The following is a 24750-nucleotide window of genomic DNA, read 5'->3' as shown; positions in this document are numbered from 1 at the left end:
ACTTCAAATTAATATTGAATAGCTATTGTTTTGATTGGTGTGTATCACATAATCGTAGCTTAAAATTTTAATAAAATACTTCTTGTTTATTAATATTTTTAACACCAAAGAAAGCATAAAGCTAGAACTTATTTTTAAAGTCAGTTACATATTTTTAGGTTTTATAATATCTTTAGTGAGTTGCTGACCTATATATTAGACAACTGTGTTTGAAGATCTTACAATTTAAGCTGCTAGCTGCTGTTAGCTATATGCAATATACAAGATAAACTACGAACAGTTTATTCAAATATTATTAATATTACCTTTAATAACGTTACATACTAATGTTAAAACTCTTTAAATGACCTTATCTCTTCATATAAAGAATATGATACACAATAGATAAGAGCTGGTGCTTTCCTTATTCAACTATTAAGTATTGCAATTCGAATAATAATAGAATTTATGTTACACTTAATGTAAGAGAATAATAATAAATATTTATTTATTTAATTTTTCAAATGTAAACTGAACTTTATTGACTATAATGACTCCTTTTCCAGTCTTTGATTGTTTAATTGTAATTAATTATTTGCATGCAATCAAAAACTATTTTTAATAATGCCAAAGAAGTATAACTTCTTACGCGCGTACATAAGTACACGCACCCTTTTTTAATACGTATAAGTAATGTGTATATGTAAACCTAAAGAATATTTAATACTAATAAAATATAAATTTTTATTTCAATCCTGTTATTTCGTTTTTTAACAAGTTAACTCGGCAATTACACAAAAGTATGCGGAAAAACGACCGATTAAATGATTTTAATGAGTAAACAAATTTAATTACGTGACCAAAACTGTCCAAGTACTAGCTAGTCTATACTTTAATAGTATATTAGGTAGTAAAGTCATATAATAGAATCGTTGGAACAAACTGATCTTATTAGTTCAACATGAGCACGACTCCAATTTCTTGGACTCTTGGGTGGTGGCTGTACTTCGTGCCGCGTAATTGGCATTGCTGTTTTATATAGGATGTTAAACAACTATTTTATATTATTTTTTTTTAAATAGCCTTTGATTATGTTTAGCAACGGGCAAAACAAACTATATCTTTCTTAAGTTGTTAATTTAATAATATTATATTAACAACTTAATATAGATTTAGAAGAGTAATTTTTATATTTAGAACATTCTGTTGAACTCAAATTAAAAGCCTTTACTATAATAGGGTTTAGGGTACTGGGACTACTGCTTTCTGACAACTGTTTTTATATAATATGTATGTATATCTATGTTGTCGAGAATATATCAAATATTATTAAATAAGAATCTGTTATATTTTTACCTTACTTCTTATCACACAACTAACAGACAACTCTTGTCTCGCAACTAATAATTTTTTAGTTCAAGTAAAATAGTTAGCTTTTTATAGAGAAACTAGCTGACCCGGCAAACGTTGTATTGCCATGTATATTATTGCTAGGAAACATTTTTTTAGTTTAAAAAAAATAACTATCTACTATACTAAAAATAGGCGTTGATAGCAGAGAGGTGAAAATTGGGGGTTGTATGTATTATTGTATGCTGTGTCATAAAGAAATAAAAACACAAAAGAAATTGTCAAAAAAAAATATTTTTTTTAGGGTGGACACCCCTTTTCACTTCGGGGTTTGAAAGATAGATAGTAGTCGTTACTCAGACTTACTGATGACTGATAAATAAATTCATAAAAATCGGTCGAGCCGTTTCGCAGGAGTATGGGAACGAACATTGTGACAAGAATTTTATATATTAGATATAATATTGATCTTTCGAAATAAATCATCCACATGAATTTGTGTCAAATGAATTCTAATCTACAATTATGTAAAAGTGATAGAAACCTCGGAACGTTTCACATTAAAGGCCCCATTAAATGTAGATTTATGGACATAAAAATAAATATTATTTAATTGGCATGTGCTCATGACACTTGTCTTGCGAGAATAATTACGGTGTTTATCGGGTGGCACGCTTGAGACTTTCTTTACGCAATTCTAGATTATTATGACCTAACTAGTTTCTCTTCCAGTTTTAATTAGATATGATTAGGTTGGTTCACGCCCGTAATGACAAAAACGTAAAACCGTACAGCGGACACCATCATGTTCCGAGCTTCCATGAGGTCCCGAAATAGTTGACAGGACACAACTAACATATAATATAGATAATGTTTGGGGCAAACACCTCCTAAGAAACCGTGTGTTTAAAAACATGGACACGAGTTACTAATAAATAATAAATTTAAGGGATTGTGACTATAAATAATTATCATTAATATTGGAACATCCTGTATTCCGTATAAAAAATGTCAATCGGCAATTGATGAAAATGGTTGTAGTAATGTCTTGTGCACGATGCGACGCCTGGAGGAAGAGACTAAACTATTAAAGTTGGTGTGTTAATGACATAGCGGTCACTTGTAGAAAAAATGCTTTGATAAATATTGGTTACTGGTTATAAATTTCGACAAATTAAAAAAATTGCCCTTGCGCAAACAAACAAAAATTTATTTATAAAAGTTTGCCAACACTCGGCACGCTGATACATTGGTACTATAAATATAAAATACAATGTTTAATGTAACCAATTATAGGCAAACATAACAAACGCGAAGAAATAAAAAAAATTAACCCAAAAACTTAATTTTTTTATTTAAGTCTTTATCTTGCAATCAGTCAGCTAGACTATGAGCAGATGTGTTGAGAGCTGTTAGGCGTTCAAAGCAAAATCTTCATCGAGACTGCTCCTCTCTTTCAACCGTGTCTATCAAGACTAAGCCTATTTATTAGGTCCGGTATGCTTAGATCCCAAAAACTTAAATTATAAAAACTAAATGAAAATTTAATTCAAAGTATGAGGGGAGCAACTATGGTTATCCAGTCCTAGCTTGTTTATCAGAATGCTCAATCTGGATATCGGTGAGTTTTGGCCAAAACGCGTTCTTCTGAAAGGGACAAATGGGATAATGCCTGGGGTATCTGGAGGGTACACGAAATTTAAATTTAGTTAAAAGGTTGATACAATCAACCTGATTCTTAAATATCTTAAATACAAATGATATATCAATTAATTTTCAACGATTCTCCAATCGGTTGGCAACACTTTTTTCTAATCTAATATTATGTAATTTAAAATTAATTAGCGCAATAAATAGCTAAAGGTGACTGGTGTTTAGTCACGCCACGATACATTTCAACGAGTGCTAACCATTTGATCGCTATTCAAATTAAACTGAAGTCAGCTTTCAACTGGCTAATGGGGTATCACTTACCTCAAATCTCAGATCTCTCACGTACACTTTCACACTTACTGGGTTAAAACCTTAACGTAGATTTATCTCAGCAGTTGACTGGAATTTGAATTAGTTCCAGTGTGTTTTAAACAACAAATACGGCGAAATTTGTATTTTTTAATTGACAAACAGTAGTACTTGTATGTGGAGCTATACTTTTAGTTGTATTTAATATACTTCAATAATTGGTGGTATTGGACATATAAATAAAACCTATTTAATTAAAAAATACGCATTAATCGAAATAAGTGAACAACAACACTGATGTTAGATGCACTGGACTCGGGTAGATGTCAAAAATTTGTATTTATTAATTGACAAACAGTAGTTAGTACTTGTATGTGGAGCTATGCTTTTTTGTTGTATTTAAAATACTCCAATAATTTGTGCTATTGGACATATAGGTAAATAAAACCTATTTAATATAAAAAATACGCATTAATCGAAATAAGTGAACAACAACACTGATGTTAGATGCACTGGACACGGGTAGATGTAAAAAAAGATTTTCTAAAGTATTTGACTTAAATGATTAGATTTTTTATCATTTGGCGTGTTGTCCTTTATTTTTACATTAGAATATTTATATAACGTATTAAAAATAGAATAATAGAATAATTATATGGAATAAATAAATAAATAAATAATAAAAAAAAAATAGTTAAAAAAACCTGGACGAGCTTAACTTGGACCGAATGCAACGTAAGTAAATTTAATATGCTCAATCATTGCTTACAAATTAAACAAAAGCTTGCAGCATTGCCCGAAAGCTCTATACTAAGAAGTTGTTGATTTTCAGGAAGCTCGCAGCCGATGCTTCAATTCCAATCTGATGTTGGCCTCAATCTCTCGTCGTGAGGACAGCGAAGGCTGCGTTGTGTGGCCGGCATGGTGCTACACAGGTGAAACGTAATCCATCAAATACATCAGTATCAAACAATACGCAGTATTATTTTATACTTATTAATATAAGGCCTCTAAAGTACCTCTTTAGTACTAATACCTCGAAAGCTTATTAGGTCTTGGCGGCTTTATATATTAATGGCGGTTTTCTTTGTGTGAGTGCACGTTAGTCTTTAGTGCTAAACAGTGGCAAATGGATAAAAAATAGTACCTACACAAGTACAGAGAATATTCCCTTTAATAGAGACTGTAAATAGTGTTATTGGACACTTTCTTATGTTCACTATCCTTTTAAGTGAACCTTAAGTTAGGCTAGATCGTAATGTAGAATTGTGTCTTTGTGCAGAGACCTATTATAATAAAAATACACAATGCAGAATTAAAAAATAATCTGATGAGATAAAAAGGGACTCCCAGAGTGAACTTGACGTTATATAAAGCTTCAATTGTTGGCGAGCCTATACAACGTTTGTCTTGTGGGATTCCGAGGACTCCAAAGGACATTTAATATTTGTATCGGCGCTCAGTTCAATCAAACGGTAGCAACAAGCGAGAAGAGGCTGGGCATAGGTAGTTAGCGGGGTCTAAGTGCTCGTTTATCTGGCGCAGTGGGTGGCGTGAGTGGCAGGTGCACATTTCCATACTTCCGTGCACCGGCGCACGACCGCGGCTTGATACAATTTAAGCGACGTAACGAATTAGCGTATAGAAATAGATTTTGGTTTCAAGCGTAGAACAAAAATGGAAATGTATAAACTATAGAGGAGGTTATAAGAAACCAATTTGTGTAGTTAGGTCCATAATGACGTACTTATAAATGAAATACCGAAACAAAGGGTTATCAATTATATTTTGCTCTGCTCTTACGCATGCGCGTGGTTGGATTATGGCGCAATTTGTACGTTTTTCTTTTGTTTAAAAAAGTCTGATAATTGTTAATATGTGATACGGTAATTGCATTTCACTATTAATTTTATTATTTTATTATTCTATGGTTTGTCGTATTCGTACATAAAACAGTTGTATACTTATTTATTAATAAAAACTTGCCAACGCTTGGCACACTGATGCATTGGTAGAGGAAAAATAAAATAAAATATGTTATGTGATACATGAAGAATACCGCCATTTCTCTCGTCACTGTGCCATTCCTTGCCATGACCACCTTCTTAGTTTTCTTCGCTTATTGTACCTTGAACTGGTTTAGTAGTTTCTTGTTCCACTTTTCTGTTCCTCGTGCCTTCTGCGCCGCCCATTTCCACTTTAGCTTATTTATTTTTATGGTCACATTTATAACCTATGAGAAATTTAAAAGGTCTATAATAGTTTTACAGTACTAAAATTTCTCACGCAATAAAAGCTTAGCTTTCCCCTAAATACGAAAAGTGCGTAATAGCTGTCGAAGTGTGGTGTGCGTGATGACTGTACGTAATTTAATGATTAAAGTTGTTAAGGAAGTGTTAAGCTCACGAATTGATAAATTGATCGACGTGTTAATGTACCGTCAGCATACGTAGAATTTCTAATAAAGCTCTCGCCTTTCCACCGTGCCATGCTTTTTTTTATGCTTACAAGAGAGAAACCCTGGCGTCAAACGTCAGAGATATTTTAAACCTACAACATTTGCCAACTATTTGTGCCATCTTTTTCATCTATGCTGTCGCCATGGTTACCAGTGTAGCATAACTAAGCTACACTGGTAACCATGGCAACAGTAGCTAAGATATGAACTGATAGTCTTTCGTTCACGATTTTAATAAGGCTGTATGAAGTTCTAAATTTTACTGAAGTACTCAGAGTTTAATGTGCTGGTATTTTAATAATAGAACTGGAAAGTAATGTTTTCGGTATTTTTACGGAAATATCATTTATCGGATTTATCAATTACGATTCTTTTAACTCCTACAACATATATCACTATATATTAGAATACAAACATAACACAACTATACTTTTAATAGGCCGACAACGCACTTGCGAGCCTTCTGGCAATTTAAGTGTCCATGGGTGGCGGTCATTTACCAGCAGATGAGCCTTCTGCTCGTTTGTCCAATGAAAAAAAGAGATATTATCATTAATAAAAAAAAACAGTGGCGCTAGAACCTCTAGGCCTTGGCCTAAGATTTTTATATTTGTTACTTGAAATATATAAATAGTATTAAACGACTTACTTTTGGTAGTAACAACTGTCAAAGTTCACATAAATTACACCTAAATTAGAAAATATTACAAGTTTATTTTCGCTTGCCTCTGATTTCTTTACTGACGGTACTCTTAGGTGGTGAACGATTTCTGATTTGTTATGTTTATCGGTACTATAATGGTGTTATAATTTTGTCTTACAACAAATGTAATGTACCGCTAATTGGAAAATAAGTTACTATTTGGTTTTTCTTTAAATTAAATGATGAATCTAATCCTCTTAGAGATTTTATAAACCTAACGTCTAGTTAATTCTCAAACTTAGGTTTTATTAGATGTAGTCCATAGACTGGGATAACTGCCCTTTTTAAAATAATTAAACAAATAACGTAACCTTATTTACTATTACTAGATATTAGATACTGACCGTATCGGTCAAATAGCCATATAATTTCCAAAAATCTTTTCAAAAATTTACACGAGACATTTCACTTAGTTTTTTCTATTGGGTTATTATATCTTATATATTATATCTTCCTAATAAGGTATAGGATATTTCTGCATCTGTTTAATAGATTCTTCGTGCTTACAAAACAATTTGAAATCAAACTCAAAATTGTACACCGCATTATATAAATACAGTGTAACCTCTTTATAACTTTAAACACTATAAGGTAAAAATGATATAAATTTATTTGGTTTAACTTAATACTCATACATTAATTCCTCAATCTCTATAACGAAATCTCTCTATAACGTATAAAAATGCTCGGTCCCTTGAAATTCGTTATAAAGACTTTACACTATAATATGATAAATTAAACTTTATTCCCTTAAAATAAACTCAAGAATATCAATGGACAAAGGCATGCACCGTGCCTAGTTAAAATAAATATGCAATGCAAATACACTGTCGATAATTGCAATGATATAGTGCATGTCAGGGCCCACATAACCAGCTCAGCTTAGGATTGACAAGCTGAGTTGAGGAAATTTTGCCACGTCATCAGCACTACACGATTTATGGACTGTATTCATGTAGATATAGAATTTACTATGGAAGGAATTTGTTAATAGTTTCGTCACGTTTTTATTTGGTCCAACAAGACACTTTCTTTAACGAACTAGCGAATTGGGAATCGACTCCCGGAGGGGGAGTTCTCCAAATATAGAAAGAGTTTACTTCTCCCGGCTGCGATAACCATGCTGCGATAAATGCCCCTTTTGGGCGTCCCGTGGGCTAATTTGCCCCCCCCTATCCTACAAAATTGATAATGACAAAACAAATGACGTAACCTCTAGATTACTAAATAGGCGTATATAATTTCAAAAAACCTTTTCAAAAATTAACACGAGACACTAAGAGACTTCGTTTTTCTGTTTCCGTTTTTTTTATAAATTTATAGTAAAGATTTAAGTTGGCGCCTAGTAGATAGTACCGGTGACCCCAGAGCTGGTACTTTCCTGGCTCAACGAATAAGTATCGCAATACAGCGAGGAAATGCTGCCAGCGTGAAAGGTACACTGCCACAGGGACCAAACTTTTTAAATTTGTTTTGAGTTTCTTTTTAATAATTTTTATTATTACTTTGTAGGTTAAGAAATTTTTAAATACTGTTAACTTGATTGTAAATATGAAATAGGTTTAATAAAAATGTATAATAATGTAAATGTATATTTATTTTTTATTTTATTTAATATGTACTTATTTCGTCGAATATTAAGTAAGCGTTGTTCAAGAAAAGAGCGTGCATACTGAGTTTCCTGCCCTGTTTCCCCGATGTTTTTTAAACAATGTGTTTGTAAATTAAATTGAATAACACAGAGTAGTAACCGGTTAAAATATAAATTCAATAATACGTTTCTTATATTAAGCTGATAGACCGAAATTGATTGAACAAGAATATTATTTATTACAATGATAAATGCTTGCCGTCGTAAATATATGATAACGTGTGTGAATCCATGTATTAGAATTGGTAATGTGTGTGTGGGCGGCGCACGCGCCACTCCTCTTGATAGCAGTGGGAAAGGCAAGTTTGTATTTGTCTAACTTATCGTTTAGAACAGAAGGGAATTAGTCTATATTAAAATTTATTAATGAAAAAAAATGTTGAATGTTACATACGAGTATACTAAAGGTTATAAGTTAATTGTTACCTACATATACAATGTAACTTTAAAGTTTCAAGTAAATTATTTTAAAACTTTTTTAGGAATCTACAATTAGTTGTGATTATTTAGCAAAAAATGAAATTCTTTTTGAGGAAACGTATCAATTTTTTAACCTTAATTTTATATAATATAATTATTATCTCTTATAAATATTATGTTTTTATTTTTACTCGACATTACCGTATTGGCATAGTCTATAATTCATTCTGGCTTTATGTAACTTGACTTAAATGCTACGTTTATCAAAGAGGTTGCAAAAAGTTTGCAAAAAGTTCCAAATATAATACACCCACGCGGCTGAATCAAGCTTGTACGATAAACCAAGGCTTTTCGATATTTATATACATAAACTTTACCGTTTAAAATGCAATATAGATCTAAATCCATGCTTAACCAGTTTTAATACGAACTTTTACAATTAAATTTCTTAATTTACGATAAATAAGCACTTAGTGGAATGACCTGGTAAATTAATACGCAGAACGTTAGGATTGCGAATATTAAAAATTACGAGTGAAATTAAGTAAAGTCCGGGGACCGCTGTAAAATGTTTATGCTTGATACAGTTTCTGTTATCGAGGTATTTTATTATGTCGCGGTAATGCGGTCGTATTCTGGGAATGAGATTTCACGTTCGTGTCGTTGCTTATACATTTACGTATGCTACGTACGCTAATATCATGAATCCCATGCATAGTTTTTGAAGTTATACTTCTTGAGGCGCGTTATGAAAAATTGATGAGAGAGAAATTTTACGATGCGCGCGCACCGTGACACAAAATTAACAGAATGAAGTTGCCCACGGAAGATGCTACGGCATTGGACATAATTTAAAAACAGCATTCGAATAATAATAGAATTTATGTTACACTTATTGTAAGAGAATAATAATAAATATTTATTTATTTAATTTTTCAAATGTAAACTGAACTTTATTGACTATAATGACTCCTTTTCCAGTCTTTGATTATTTAATTGTAATTAATTATTTGAATGCAATCAAAAACTATTTTTAATAATGCCAAAGAAGCATAACTTCTTACGCGCGTACATAAGTACACGCACCCTTTTTTTAAATCGTATGATTATCTGTTTGTAGTTTTACCATAAGTTTCATATTTACAAATCTATCTGGCCAGTACAGATATTAAGTGACCAGGCCCGAACAGACAGACTAGAAATTCTTGTACTCTTCTAACTAAAATACTTCGTCATTTTTTTATGTCAAACAGTTACAATATTCTTTTCTTATATAGTAATAATAATAATTGAAAATGGGTGCGTGACAGTGTACTTTTAATGCCGGCAACATATTCTAGCTGTACTCATAAAAAAAGCTTTATATTGCGACGACCTATTCGTTGAGCGAGGAAAGAACCAGCTCGTAGGGTCACTGGTACTATCTATCAGTCACCAACATATATATCTTTAATTAACGCCAATGCACTTGAAACCCACGGCTCAAGAGTCTCCTATCCTTTAAATTACAGTGAGTGAGTATTGTGATGAACAGTGAATAGAATACGTGAGACACTTGAGTTTAAATGGTGCAATTCGACTGATTTACTTTTAGTAATTAAAATATTAAACTAATTGTGGTCCACAAAAACATTTAAAAGCGCTGACATTAAACTAAAAGACAAACGAATATCCTCGAAATGTTTTTCAGAATAGCACCTTCAATTTCGCGAGATCGTCGAATGTTTTTGTTTTTACTTCGGTGTCGATTTGTAAATTTTATATTTTAACGATAAAAATGTTTACGCGCAAGTAGCCGGTCGCGGCTGCTTCTGTGTGGAGTAATAAATGTTTTTATTTCACCTTGGTGTACTTTGTCACTGATAAGATTATAAACATTTAATATTACCGTATGGCTTTATGAAATCGTTAATGTAGATGGTATTTACGGAAATTATTTAGTGCCTGTCGTTGCCATTAAAATGCCATACTGTGTGATAACTCATTAGTATGAAACTAGAACTACTCTTTGTTTAGGAATGATACAGGATAATTAGACACGTATTGCATTTAGTGTATAAACATACACAGACACACACCCACACACATACACATAATTTACGCACATACCCCATGTGGTTTCCTTATATGTGTATTCCTATATAATATTGTATTGTATTGTATAAGACCTTCTGTCGATCCAAAGTGGTGGAGGCCTGTAACACAGGTACTCTTACCTTTAGCAGGCATCAGTCTCACACAAACTAGCTTTTTCCCTAAACAGAAGTAAGACAATTATTTATTTATACTAGTATATCATACATATAGATAGATATATATATAGATAGATATAGATATAGTAGTCACTTGCTTATGTCCTAAGTTTTTGTGAGAAATAAATAAAATAAATAAATAAGTGTATTGGCCATTTGTTCATTACCATTTTACTACCGCATAAACGCGTAGGAAAACGCTAGGTTCGATTTCCGGCAATATAATTAATGGTTTCGGGTAGGTAGTAAGAATCACCTAAATCACTTGCCTATTAGGTTATATATTGTGCTTCCCTATAAAGTGCTATACTGTACTCGTAATTTTACTAATTATAGATAATTTATGATATGAATATAGTAAGGCGCTGGAAACTTTTTAGTTCTAGGCCGCAGATTTCTGTGTCTGTTTCATGATCATCAGCCTACCGTGCCTGACACACACCGTCGACTTTTTGAGAATAGTTTCCTACGCCGTTCGAGCGTATGTTAAATGCGCACATAGAAAGAAAGTGCATTGGCGCACAGCCGGGGATCGAACCTACGACCTCAGAGATGAGGGTCGCACGCTGAAGCCACTAGGCCAACACTGCTTTATAGTAGCATATTACATACATATACACATTTTTTTAAATTTAATTGAAGCAACAGAAGCTAGACATTAATTTAGTTCCGCCTCATCATATAACAAATTGATAGAATTATTGCGGAATGTTAACAACAATAATTTGAGATAAAACCGCGCTTTCACTGACTGATTGCCGACCAAAATATGTAATTACTTCGCCTATTGGCTACCATCTTAATTATTGTATAGTAAAAGTACTATGCCAGCGGTAGGTCAATAATACTTATTTCGTATAGCCAACTTTTTTAGACTTATAAACGTCAGTCAGTTCTCAAATTAGGGATCGGAACAAAAGAGAACTGGCGAGAGTCTTTCTGACTCTCTTTTTAATCGCCTATTATTGAATTTACAAGACGCCTGTAAGGTACCAAGCCACTACACATTTACATGAACACCGTTTTTTACACGCTTTATATTAGCTTCACCTGTATGTATGTATGTAACCGACTCCTTCGGACTCGATTTTGACCCACTTTAAACGGACAGATTTAATTCAAACTTTGTACACTTATAATCAGCGACAATATAATAATTGCATAGGTTTATCTCGAAAAAACAATGAAATTTTTTTTCAGTCCACAAAGCAATACGATTAATTTGAGACAACACGTATTGCTGCTAGGACTAAAAAGTGGAAAATAAATATAGTTTAAAAAACTATAAAACACGCTTTTAAAGCACATCAAACTAAAAAGTGAATAGTAAGTTATTTTTCACTTTTTAGTTTGATGTGCTTTAAAAGCGTGTTTTTTAGTTTTTTTAAACTATATTTATTTGTTTATTGACTCAGTGAAAAAAAGCTTTGGATCCGATATGAATAAAACCTTACAAGCAAATTACAACTGAATTTATTGAGTAGATAGATTGAAAGATATGTTTTCGTTACCCAATACACATGAAGAAACATTGCCTATACGACAAAATACGAATTAAATTGTTTACAATTAACCTACATATCAATAAAAATTAAAAGAGAAGTATTATGGAGTAGCTCTGGTATATGTAAGTTATACATGTGTGTACTGACATTTCAAAGTTGATTTTATTAATTTCATAGCGAGTTTACTAGCTTAATTGTACAGAATTACTTCGTTGTGATTTTCCATTGACAACTTTAAATAAAAGTGAACTTTAGGTAATAATTAAAAAAGAAGTAATGTAATGTATTATGTACATGGTATATATTACTGCGTGTGTAATTACATTTCAAATTTGATTTTATTAATGTCATAGCTGTTTTTTTGTTTTTTTTTAAATGAGCTAAAAATGCGCTTGCGCAGGTCGAGCTTCTTCTTCACACGCCTTTAAGATGGGCCATCGGGGTTCGCCAGGCGTTCTATCCAACGATACCCAATTTCATAGCTAGTTAACATTGACTAGCCAATTGTATTTACTTTATGATTTTGGTTTACACCACTGAAACATGAAAGTAAGGAACGCCATACAATTATCACCGTGCATACAATTTTCTTGTAAACCAGATTATATTACATTACGGATATCGAACCCTAAAAACGAGTCAACGTAATAAAATGAGATAAAAAACTGGTTCACAGTTCGCAAACTAAAGCGGTACGTATAAAGTTATCGTGTCGATAACTCGGTGCAGCGGTATCGATAAAAACTGCTTTATCGACTTTTATGTGTACGCTAACGGTGCTCGTAAATTCGTTGCATTACAGCTCTTTCGATCGCTTTATTAAATGTAGTGCTGTTCGATTGAGCCATCGTCGATAAAGCAGGCGATTGTCCAAGTTCCCGTAAATTATTTAACGGACGTCTCTTCGTGTGACATGCAAACACACCGTTACCTTTTATACCCGTCTGGACTGGATGTTACCATAAACATTTATGTATTGTTAATGTAACTAGCTTATTTGTGCGAGTATTAAACGGAGGCTCGTTAAAATTTATCAATGTTTATGGCGGGCTGAACCACTAACTTTCAGAGTAGAATAGAAAGCTCTTGAAGATTGACAGCTTCATAAAGGTTTACTTTTGATGTATTCCCTGGCAATCAGCCTGGGAAACTTAAAGCTTTGCACGAGGGCCGCAAACATTATTATAGTAATTTCTTAATTGTTGTATGTATAATTTTAAGATGACAACTTGTTGCTGGTTAATCGATATATGAAGTTCAACCCTATGGCAACTTTGTAAGGATAAATTTGTATTGTGGCAATACCTATTCAGGCATAATAATAATCTCGAATATCTTATTTAAGGTCTTAATAAAAGTCGACTCTAAGCAGTATTTCCAGTATCTCTTATTGTTTTTGCTCCGAGAATATAGGTTTTGTTTCGATTTTTTTATGTATTCAATATTGTAATTACTAACCTAACCTAAACCAAAACTTGTGGTACTCTAGTCACAGATGCCTGGCAAGCAACTGAACTATATATAAATAGACCCACCAGGACACAGAATATACTTGAAACTTCGATTAGTTACTATTACACATTCTGGTTACAAATAATTTCTTATTTCTATGACAGAAATGTTATTTTATTTATATTTATATTTTATTAAATCCATAGCTTCTTTTTAAGGTAATATTTAAAATTCTTAAATAAAAAAGTTTTCCTAAACGGATTACACCAGATATACGAAGAATTACTTATAATTTATTGGTTGAGGTGTGTGTGAGAATGTGTAATGTGAGGGTGTGTAAGTGTGTGAGTGTGCGTGATTATAAGAGCAAAACTCCGTCATATCGGTGTCACACCACCGTTCATTAGTCCTAATATCTAACTTCTGGACTTCATATTAAAATATTAGAAAAATGTCTATTATTCTCTCTGGTCAATCATCGCGTCATAAATAACCCTAATTTAACGATTTTTTAAGCATCAACGTCATTAGGGTGCACGCGACATTTGCTGAACGAATGTCGCTCGTCACGGACGTCGCGTGCGCGCAATCACGCGTACCTAACTGCGTACAAATACGCCTAGTGTCATTTGTGCTAGGTTTTGTAATAAACCTTATTAAAGTGACCGGGAGAAAGCGTGGAATGATAATCATGAGAGATATGAAGATGATAGATATTTTGTTCTAGTTTATATGTTTTGTTTAATAATATTAAGACCGTTTAAAATCTTTACAAATGTTGAATATACTAGTAGTTAGTTATATTTATTACATCTTTTTTCTTGTTACTCGATATCCTTCAATAACTTAACCCACAGTACCATTGATCGGAACCCCTCCACGGGTTCTCCTCCAGCTTTTTCCATATCTCTATCCATGGCTTTCTTTCTCCATTCACCTCCTCCTAACTCTTCCATATCTTCTATCCACCGCCTTTTAGAGCGCCCTTATCTCCTTTTTCCCCTTGGTCCTCTCCATATTGTCTTTAAAGTCCACGTTTTATCCGTGTATCTCGTTTTATGCTCCGCCCATTGCCACTTCTGTTTTAAGGCATAATGCATCTAAATTTTGATTTTTTTTACTTTCTTCTTATTTTTAGTATGCTTCTTTCTGGCATGCTACTAGTTTTTTTTGTGTTGTATATTGATGTGTTTCGTCTTCTTCAATGAAAATTAATAAAAATAAGTAAATATACCTACCCAAGTATATCAATTATTTCGTTGTTGGGATATGGATCAAGATTCTAATCAAGCCCACCAAAGCCTTCCATAATTACGGGAATTATATTTTTGGAATGAATGGTAAAACCAAAGAATTCAGATTTCTTTGTTATATTGACGCAATTTCTTTGAAATATGAAGGTACTCAAGTTTATACTACTTAATTCCAAAACAATATAATCAGTTGGTAATGTAAATATACAAGGTGTTACCATCATTGATTCGAGGCAGCCAATTCTTGTAACGCACACCAATGACTCCTACGCATGGTGTGATCTCAGCTTATGTCACATAATCTGTTACGCTTTGCTGGTCATTGGTCAACTCCAAAAATGGCTGGCAATTTATTTGGAGTGGACTCGCAAAAGCGATATGCTTTTTTGCTATACTTTATAATTTAAGGTCATATTTGTAATTTTTATCTTTGTAAACTTAATAATTAATTTATTATTTATTTAAATAAAAATTTTGTTTATAAAGATAATTTATAATGAGTCAATTGTAATACGCTGTTTAATATATTGTTGTAGTTATTGTTGTAAACATTTACGTATTTTAATGTTCGTAAAGGTAATTGTATGATCTTAAGAATCTTAATTGTGTATACTTATTTATAAATAAATTATTTAAATCTATACATTATATTAGTAGTAGATCTATATAGACCAGTGCAGATAGCCTTCAAAATAAATAAAAAGTGAAAAAAATTACAGTAGGATGAAACCCATTAGAAAGGCAGGGGAATATGATCAAAATGAAAGGAAAATTAAATTACGGTCGATCTGAGGTCGGGAAGGGGTAGGGGGGGGAGTTTTAAGGGTAAAAAACGGTTTATCTCGATTTCCGGCAAAACTACAAGTCCTATCGAAGAAAGGTAAATGGCAAAGTTGTAGGTAATAAAAAGATCTAAAACTTTTGTATTTACACATTTTTCACATAACCTCAAAATTGGTGTGAAAAATTCAAAAAACCAAGTTTTTGGTTTTTTATTTTTATCTTTTACAAAAATTTATTTTTTTAAACGAAATTTGGTGAAAACTTACCTTATTATGTCCCAAATATACTGTAATTTATTTGATTAAAAATATTTATTTGTTCGCCTTATTTTGAATTAATATCGAAAAAACACCCTAATTTTCAATCGAAAATTCTGACGTCAAAATTTCAGCTTTTTTCAAAGGGTTGGTGTGCTTTTAGTTCGTTGAAATCTCTACTTTCCTATGGTAAAAAAATATATATATATTACCATAGTAAATCTTCTCAGAAAACGCAAAAAATCGTATGCAGTAACGCCCAGACCTGTCATCCCCTTCCTTACTTCTCTATGAAATACGAAAATTTTAGCCCATCTAAAGGCTAAACTTTCTTTTTTAGGTCACTCAGGTATATATAAGTTATCTTAAAATAGTAATAAATAGGCATCTGATTATAATTGTAAAAGATAAAAATAAAAAACCAAAAACTTGGTTTTTTGAATTTTTCACACCAATTTTGAGGTTATGTGAAAAATGTGTAAATACAAAAGTTTTAGATCTTTTTATTACCTACAACTTTGCCATTTACCTTTCTTCGATAGGACTTTTAGTTTTGCCGGAAATCGAGGTAAACCGTTTTTTACCCTTAAAACTCCCCCCCCTGCCCCTTCCCGACCTCAGATCGACCGTAATTTATTTTTCCTTTCATTTCGATCATATTCCCCTGCTTTTCTAATGGGTTTCATCCTACTGTAATTTTTTTTGGTTTCAAAAATTATCGGCACTGGTCTAATAGGCGAACATTGCTGAGTGGTTTGGGAGTTAGACTCTCAACCAGCAGTTAGGCTTCAAATCCTAGTCAATGAACTATATAGCGCAACTGGATTATTATAAAGTCTATAATTTAATTCAAAACGTATTTAATTTTTTCGTTTATTCAGCACTGTTATCATAAGTAGGTTTCAAAATTGGTTTTTACGTTTTGCGATTCTAAGAAAGCTTTCTCGCTATTAAGACTAGCCATCTACAGCACTCAGAGCCCGAAACTAAAAGCGTCCATTTAACATGAGTCACTGCAATTGCTACAAGTAATATAGTTGAATAAAAATAACTTTATATATTTAACTTGCGAGCCTTCTAGCAATGTGAGTGTCCATGGGCGGTGGTATCACTTAACATCAGATGAGCCTCCTGCCCGTTTGCCTCATATTCCTTAAAAAAAACTTTCATATCTTATCAAATGGTGTTTCTCTAGACCAAGGTAATGGGACAACGAGTGGGTGAATGAGTACTCCAAACAGGGAAAAGTGAAAGAAAATTACGGCTTTTAAGCAAAAGGGGTCTTACATTTGTTAAACAAATTAATAAATTACTTACAAAGATGTGTAATGTATGTAGATTTAATAAATCTATTATAATGTCTAATATTATTTTTATTTTGTTGCAGGTAAGCGTGGGCGTTATATCTTTGCAGTTCATAGGTAATGTATTTATTTAATTATAATATTGACTTGGATATATTACAAAAGCAGGTCCTGATTTTAAATTAGCTGTAAAATGACTTGAAAATTTTTCGTCCCTTAATAAATACAACACAACAAAAATTGCATGCAATCTGAGGCCCATAAAGAGCTGTAGGGCCACTGGATTGACAATCGAATTCAAATTCAAAATCATTTTTATTTAGATAACACAATGAACATCAATAAAGAAATACATATTAGACGCTTTTAATTTTACATTTACTACCAGTTCTTAAATCAAAGGCGAGAAGAACTGACGATAAACTCTCCGTCACTCTTTTTAATGGCCAAGTTTTTGTTTTACAAAATGTTTGCAAGGAGCTGCAACCATTACACCATGTTGCCCATGACATCTATAAGTAATTAACTATACTAATAAAAAATAAAAAAAAGATTTGTCCTCTATCAGCAGTAGGCATAGTGAAATAGTAACACGCACTTACATTCTCGTGGGAAAAGTAACTTCAACATTTAATACTATTTTTATTATATTTGTATTATTTTAGATTATAGTCTTTAAAGCGATGAAACGCTTACAAGAGTCTTTACTTTATCACTTGTATTTTATTGCGTCGAAATTGTAGTTAAATAGTTTTATAAGTGGCAAGCGCGTAGGATAATTTACATTTTATCTAAAACCCAATTAATTAAACACAGTATCGCTATTATCTGATAACTAATTAATTAACATGTTTCTATTTATAACTGTATTTTATATTTAATAAACATAGTGACAATTTTGTACGAAAGGGGCCGTTCAAGTATTACGTAAGCAGATTTTGCAATTTATCCCCCCCCCCCTCTCCTCTGGTCAGCAAAAGTAAGCAAAGCTCTCAAAAATAATAGTACATAGTACATACATTTTTTGTAGGAATCCTTGAAAATGCATCTCATTTTCAAGCATAGACAATGTGTGGATAATATGTGTAAAAAAGTTAATAATTATTGTTGATTTTTTTCTTATCACTGTCGGCTTAATGAAAGAGACCAACGAACCTCTAACATCGGTGAAATTTAATTGATAATTAAATAAGTTTATATTAAATATAAAGACGAACAATGCCGTTACTCTGACAAAATTTATTTAATTTGTTATCATAATAAATGCCTCAATTTTAACCAATTTTAATATTTCAAAAATTATATCATTTATATATGTAACACAACACTTTTATAAACCCCAATATATAAAATATGTATTTACTACCTAGAAACTTTAGTCTTTTTCTCCGTCAAAATGTTTCAAAATGTTTGCTCTCATTGCTTTCGAACAAAAATATTGTTAAATCATATTTACATTACTTACTCTAGAATTATGTTTAGCTGTAAATAATTATGAACGTTTAACTTTGTGAGAAGGTATGTGGTATCCTCTCGTCATTCTAGACAGTCTGAGTTATGTGGGAACACTATGTAGTCTGTTAAACATAATTTGTTGCTATAACTCTTGCTCATGAATTGATTATTTGTGAACATAAAATATCAGTTTTCTCTTTTTCCGTTCTTACTTCTATGTATCAAATATAAATACAAAGTGTCGTAAATTTTGCTGACGTCTGGCATTCTATGTCAGAGCGCCTGAAGTGTCGCAAAAACACTTCTTGCCATGCACCACCACTTTATGGAACCAGCTGCCCACTGAAGTATTTCCGAACCAATTCGACTTAGGGTCCTTCAAGAAAAGAGTGTACCTATTCTTAAAAGACCGGCAACGCACTCGCGAGCCCTCTGACATTGAGAGTGTCCATGGGCGGCGGTATCACTTACCATCAGATGAGCCTCCTGCCCGTTTCTTCTATAAAAAAAAAGCTGCTAGTTCCAGGTATTTCCGAAGAAGAGAAGGGCTTTACACTACCTTCAAAGCCTGCAACAATATTTTTTATATGTTCCCTTATTATGCATCAAGTCGGAATATAGATTTTCAGTTTAATAAGCTAACTTTCCGTATTGAAGTTAAATACATAAAAAAAAAATAGAAAAAAGTAAAAAACATTTAAAAATGCGTATTTTTTATAATTGTGCATAATGTGGCCGCGCCACGCTTGAAATTTATTCTTTTGTTAATTCTCTAAGACTTGTAACGGATTTCCATATAATCGCAATGTTGATTTTATTATTAATTACGCCCTCTATATTATATTATTTTGTGCGTAGGAACTTTTTGTATTTGTACTGAAAGGCAAAGAGTATGTATATGTATGTATTGTTCCCTTATATCGACTGATTAGTGCCTTTTTGTAAATTGAGTTAAATCAAAGATATATTGTCAAAGTTCAGTATTTATTGTTATTAGAAATTGTGTATAGGGATTGCAATCCGGAAAAACGGATCCGGTAATCCGGCGGATCCGGCATCGTTTAATGGTTACCGGATCCGGTACCAATATACCGTATCCGAAGACCGGATCCGGTGCTAGCAGTTTGTGGGAAAATGTGGCCTTTTCGGCCGCAGGCTATATTTGCAGCTCTATTAGAAGTCGTTTAACTGATGACACAATTAATAATATTTGTTTTCTACGATCTTATTTTCAAAATCAATATTGATTTTCTTTTAATACTTATATTTTTTTACAATTATTACTTAAAATAATTATTGTTCGTAAGTTGATTAAACTAAAGAGTTCTAAACTCATTATTGTGATAATTTTTGCCATTCATTCGACAGATTCATCAAATCATGATGGTATCTGTCATAATCATAAATACCTATAAGACTTGTTTGTTAGCATTCTCAAATACTTTAATAATGATTTTGATCTCATTTCAGTTAATTACGTAAGGTTAATTGTATCTATTAGATATTACAGTTACTTGATAATTAATATTGTTACTTATAAATTGATCTATCTGTGAAAGTGAAATCTAGAAAGACTGAGTTACTCGTTACGTCGTAAAATTATTACTAGTTACCTACACTACTAAATTTTAATTGTTTTCTTGTTGTCTATTTGTCTTAACATTGGTTAGGAAATAAAGTCGATTTTATATATTTGTGATTTATTTTTTATAAACTACCTACATATAAGTGCAGTGACACTTGATTAACTCACTTATTTTGTACTAAAAAGCGAAAATCATCTTGATTTAATCAATCCGGTCGGATCCGGTCGGATCCGGCCGGATTGATGGGAATCCGGTCGTATCCGGCCGGACTGAAAATGACGCCGGATTGCAATCCCTAATTGTGTACCAACTGCCGCCGAATCGTTCTTTGTTTTTTTGTTTTTAATAATAATAGTCTGGATGGTAATTAGTTTAATCAGCTTTTTTATCTTATGTTATTTCCGCTATAATAATTTATTTCGTTACTTATTTTGCAAAGGTTTAAGAGTTACCCAACAATGTCCGCAGTGTTGCGATATCAAACAGGCTTTTCCGTTCAATGATAACGATCGAGATTAGTTATTGTATAGTAAAAAGAGGTCCATAGATATTATCAATGAAAATAAATGTGGCACCTGTGTATATTATACAATTTGCGACTTAGAACAGGCGAACAAGTATTCGTATTGGCACGTAAAATGGACATTATCTTCGCAGTATATAACGTTGTACTATGTATGTCTAACATAAATTAAATAATGGCAGTATATATAACAACAATGAAACCAGTCTCTTGTATCTTAAAACCTTAAAAGACCCAGTCAAATATACAAATATGTGGCCCCAAAAGATGTATCTATAGGAATCTATCTCAGACTACTTTGTAACACGTACTTCCACTGTTAATTTTTACAATTAATATTACATTATTTTTCTTTTTTGTTGTGTCAGAGGCGCAATCTAACTGTTGTGGTCTCTGGCAGAATGACCAGTGCTGTGGAACACGTCTGTTTCACAGCATAATGCTTTTTTTTTTTTAACGTCAGGAAATGCTTTTACGCATATCCCTGCTGAATTTTACTCCAGCAGGGATTATGTGGGATAATGCTGAGCCAGGGCCATTTACAACCACAACACACACACTTGTAATGTACCTTTTTTTTTTCTTTCCATAATTGTTTTGTTATTTTTCTTATTTGATAATTATTATTTTGAGTGTTTCTGTGTGTGTGTTTCGTTAGTAATAAATTAATATATAGACATAACTGTCTATGTCTATAATAAGGGACATTATTGAAATTTTTAGAACAGAGGGCAAACGGGCAGGAGTCTCACCTGATGTTAAGTGATACCAGGGCCCATGGACACTCTCAATGTCCCACTTAGTCTTTCAAAGGCTCGCGAGTCTATACGCTCTTTTGCGGTGGTACGCGGCAAAAAGTGCCTTAAAAACGCTCAATAGAACGACGTACGTCAAGGTGATACGGATGGAATTTCATATTCTGCCTTGACGTCCTTTGATGAAAGTATCATAAACTTAAGACATTATTCATTTAAATTGTATCCAAAACATTTGCTATTTTAATAATCGTCTCTTGGTATCATATACAAACTATTTCTATTTCTGAATTTATCGCTTTTTCGTACTAAGTTCCTTCGTTCCACCTGTTTTTCTTATCCCCGAAATCTGATACACAAACAGCGATCGTTTCTTTATAGCGAACATATTATTTCTAAATTATGCACATAATAAAATGGGCTGTACTTCGCTCGTTAACAAGCACACAAAGGCCCGTTTAATGTAAGCTTAAAAATAATTAGTTGTACAAAGAATGCACGTCGTCAAATAATGGCCCTATAACACTTTGCACGTAGTTTTGCTAAAGGTTGCCTCAGTTTCTTTACTAGCAAATCCTATGAGTTTGCATTGATTCTTAAAGAGCTATTTTAGTGATTGAATAGAGTAGCCAAACATTTTGACAAATAATATAACAAAATATTGATTGCTAAAAATCACGTTATACTAAAAAAATTGTCCTGTCAAATTTATAAGCAAATAAATCAGTGGGGCTACAACCCTAATTGGGCCTGGGCCTCAGATTTCTGAATCTGTTTCATGATCGTTTGTCAATCTAATAGACAAGTAGGTGATCAGCCTCCTGTGCCTGATACACGCCATCGACTTTTTGGGTCTAAGGCAAGCCAGTTTTCTCACGATGTTTTCATACACCGTTCGAACGATTAAATGCGCACATAGAAAGAAAGTCCATAGGTGCACAGCCAGGGATAGCACCTACGACCTCAAGAATGTGAGCTGCTGAAGCTACTAGGCCTATACTGTCAAATTTATATCTGAAATAATAAGCTAATAAAGTTTTAATTACAGAAAACGAGAGTTACATATGAAAATCGTGCCGACTTTGAAGCGTCACTGAATGCCTAATTATTCTGTAATATTATGCCTTTGATATTGGCCACAATTTTATCTATGGATAGATTATTAAAGTGCATACTGTTTTTGTATTGGTATAGTCACTATGTAATTAACTGTCGGCTTCTCACGAAATAACGCTGACTCATCTGACTATACGGGCGGCTCGATTTTACTTAGTTCATACTAGTACTACCTATAATTTATTCATTTAGTCATGAGTTAATTGTTGGTATTTTATTAAAACTTTACTGCATATTTAAAGAATTTTTACACATTTTCGGTGTCATATGTGCTTATACTATAAAACCTTTTATACATATTTTCTCAAACCAAAGTTTAATTGTAAACAAAACAAAGACTTTAAACTCTTAAATGTTGTTTGAAGGAGAATTTATTGCGGATTTCAGTCATTGAATGGTGTTCAGCCACATTTCTAATCGCAATGAAAGCCGCTCGTAAAATTAGGCATTTCCTCTCATTCTGAAGCCTCCAATGACTATAATCCAGGATGTTGTTTGGTTTAGTACTTACTAGATTTAAGCTTATGTTATATGTTTGAGATTAGAAAACTTTAGGAAAGAAATTGTATTGTCTTAATTATTAACTGTTTTTATTATATTGTAAAGGAATTATTTACAATCTTTGAAGAGTCAACCATTTAAAAAGAGTTTTGGTGCAATAATTAATGTTTGAGATTTGAAAATTTGTTCGCATACATATATTTATTTCTTGATATGAATTTCAATTTGGCAATGGTTACGTTGTTACGCTGTTAAGATAATATAAAGTTTCGGTTACAATTTCGGTTGAAATTGTCACAATAAAAACAAATGCCTAACGAAGATTAACTCGATTTGTTTTTTTTGAATTTTACTTTTTGAATGACATATTCAGAAACCTTAGAAGATGTAATAAATGAGATAGTGTTACAGATTGGAAATAAAAGCAAAGATGATATATAAACGGAAGAATTATGAAGAGACTAGTATTAAATATAATAATCAAATTAATTTAAACTACAGTACTCACATAATTGCTTTTGTTATTTATTTGATCACAGAAGAAACTAATGTACGTAAATAAGTAGAATTAAATAAAAAGTTTCGTAACCCAACTTAGACGAACTTAAAATCATTGTGAATGTCATGAATACACTTGATTGAGCAAAGTCGCAGTTGTAGCTATTTTTCTATAAAAACAGGTTTCAATTAGTTTGATTATAAGAAGCTCCTGAGGTAGCTTGGGAGGTGCGGAGGAGCAGAGGCCGGAGAAATACGTTATTAACGCCGGCTCTTTTATTTTTAATCCCATCGCCCCGAGCTAAAGGTTACGACAGGGACGAACTTAACGCTTTATTTATAAAATGTATCGTTATTGTTATTAGTTTGTCGGAATTAGGAAAATCATGAGAATCTATTGGCTGTTAACATAGTATGACCGTAATATATTAAAGGCATATAGATTCTCATTATTTTCCTTTTTGAAGTTATACTTCTTTAGGCGCGTTATGAAAAATTTATTAGAGTGAAATTTTACGATACGCGCGCACCGTGACACAAAATTAACAGAATGAAGTTGCCCACTTAAGATGCTAAGGTATTGGACATAATTTAAAAACAATATTCGAATAATAATAGAATTTATGTTACACTTAATGTAAGAGAATAATAATAAATATTTATTTATTTAATATTTCAAATGTAAACTGAACTTTATTGACTATAATGACTCCTTTTCCAGTCCATAATTATCGTAATTAATTATTTGCATGCAATTAAAAACTATTTTTAATAATGCCAAAGAAGTATAACTTCTTACGCGCGTACATAAAAACACGAAACTTTTTTTATATAGAGCAGGGGGCAAACAGGCAGGAAGGTCACGTAATTAATGTTAAGTGATAAGGCCGCCCATGGTTACTCTTGATGACAGAGGGCGTGTGCGTTGCGGGCCTTTTAAGAATTGCTACTCTTTTGGTTCTAGCTCATAATTTAGGGTCGTCGTGA

General features: G+C 32.4%; 1 protein-coding gene across 4 annotated transcripts in view; it reads left to right on the top strand.

Annotated features, from left to right (window-relative positions):
• The window catches only part of LOC125048742 (polyhomeotic-like protein 3), a 223046-nt gene that overhangs the window by 109342 nt on the left and 88954 nt on the right, over positions 1-24750 (top strand). The window contains exon 2 of one of the 4 annotated variants that reach the window (XM_047647593.1): positions 4124-4226. The exons of the other annotated variants lie outside the window; for them this stretch is intronic. Within the exon in view, the coding sequence (XP_047503549.1) occupies positions 4157-4226 (70 nt within the window). The 5' untranslated portion in view covers positions 4124-4156. The remainder of the gene's footprint in view (positions 1-4123; positions 4227-24750) is intronic. 4 annotated transcript variants of the gene reach the window in all.

The sequence above is a fragment of the Pieris napi genome, chromosome 4 (assembly GCF_905475465.1).
Source record: "Pieris napi chromosome 4, ilPieNapi1.2, whole genome shotgun sequence".
NCBI lineage: Eukaryota > Metazoa > Arthropoda > Insecta > Lepidoptera > Pieridae > Pieris > Pieris napi.
Note: the sequence above shows the minus strand (reverse complement) of the source record. Positions and strands in the feature narration are given on the sequence as shown.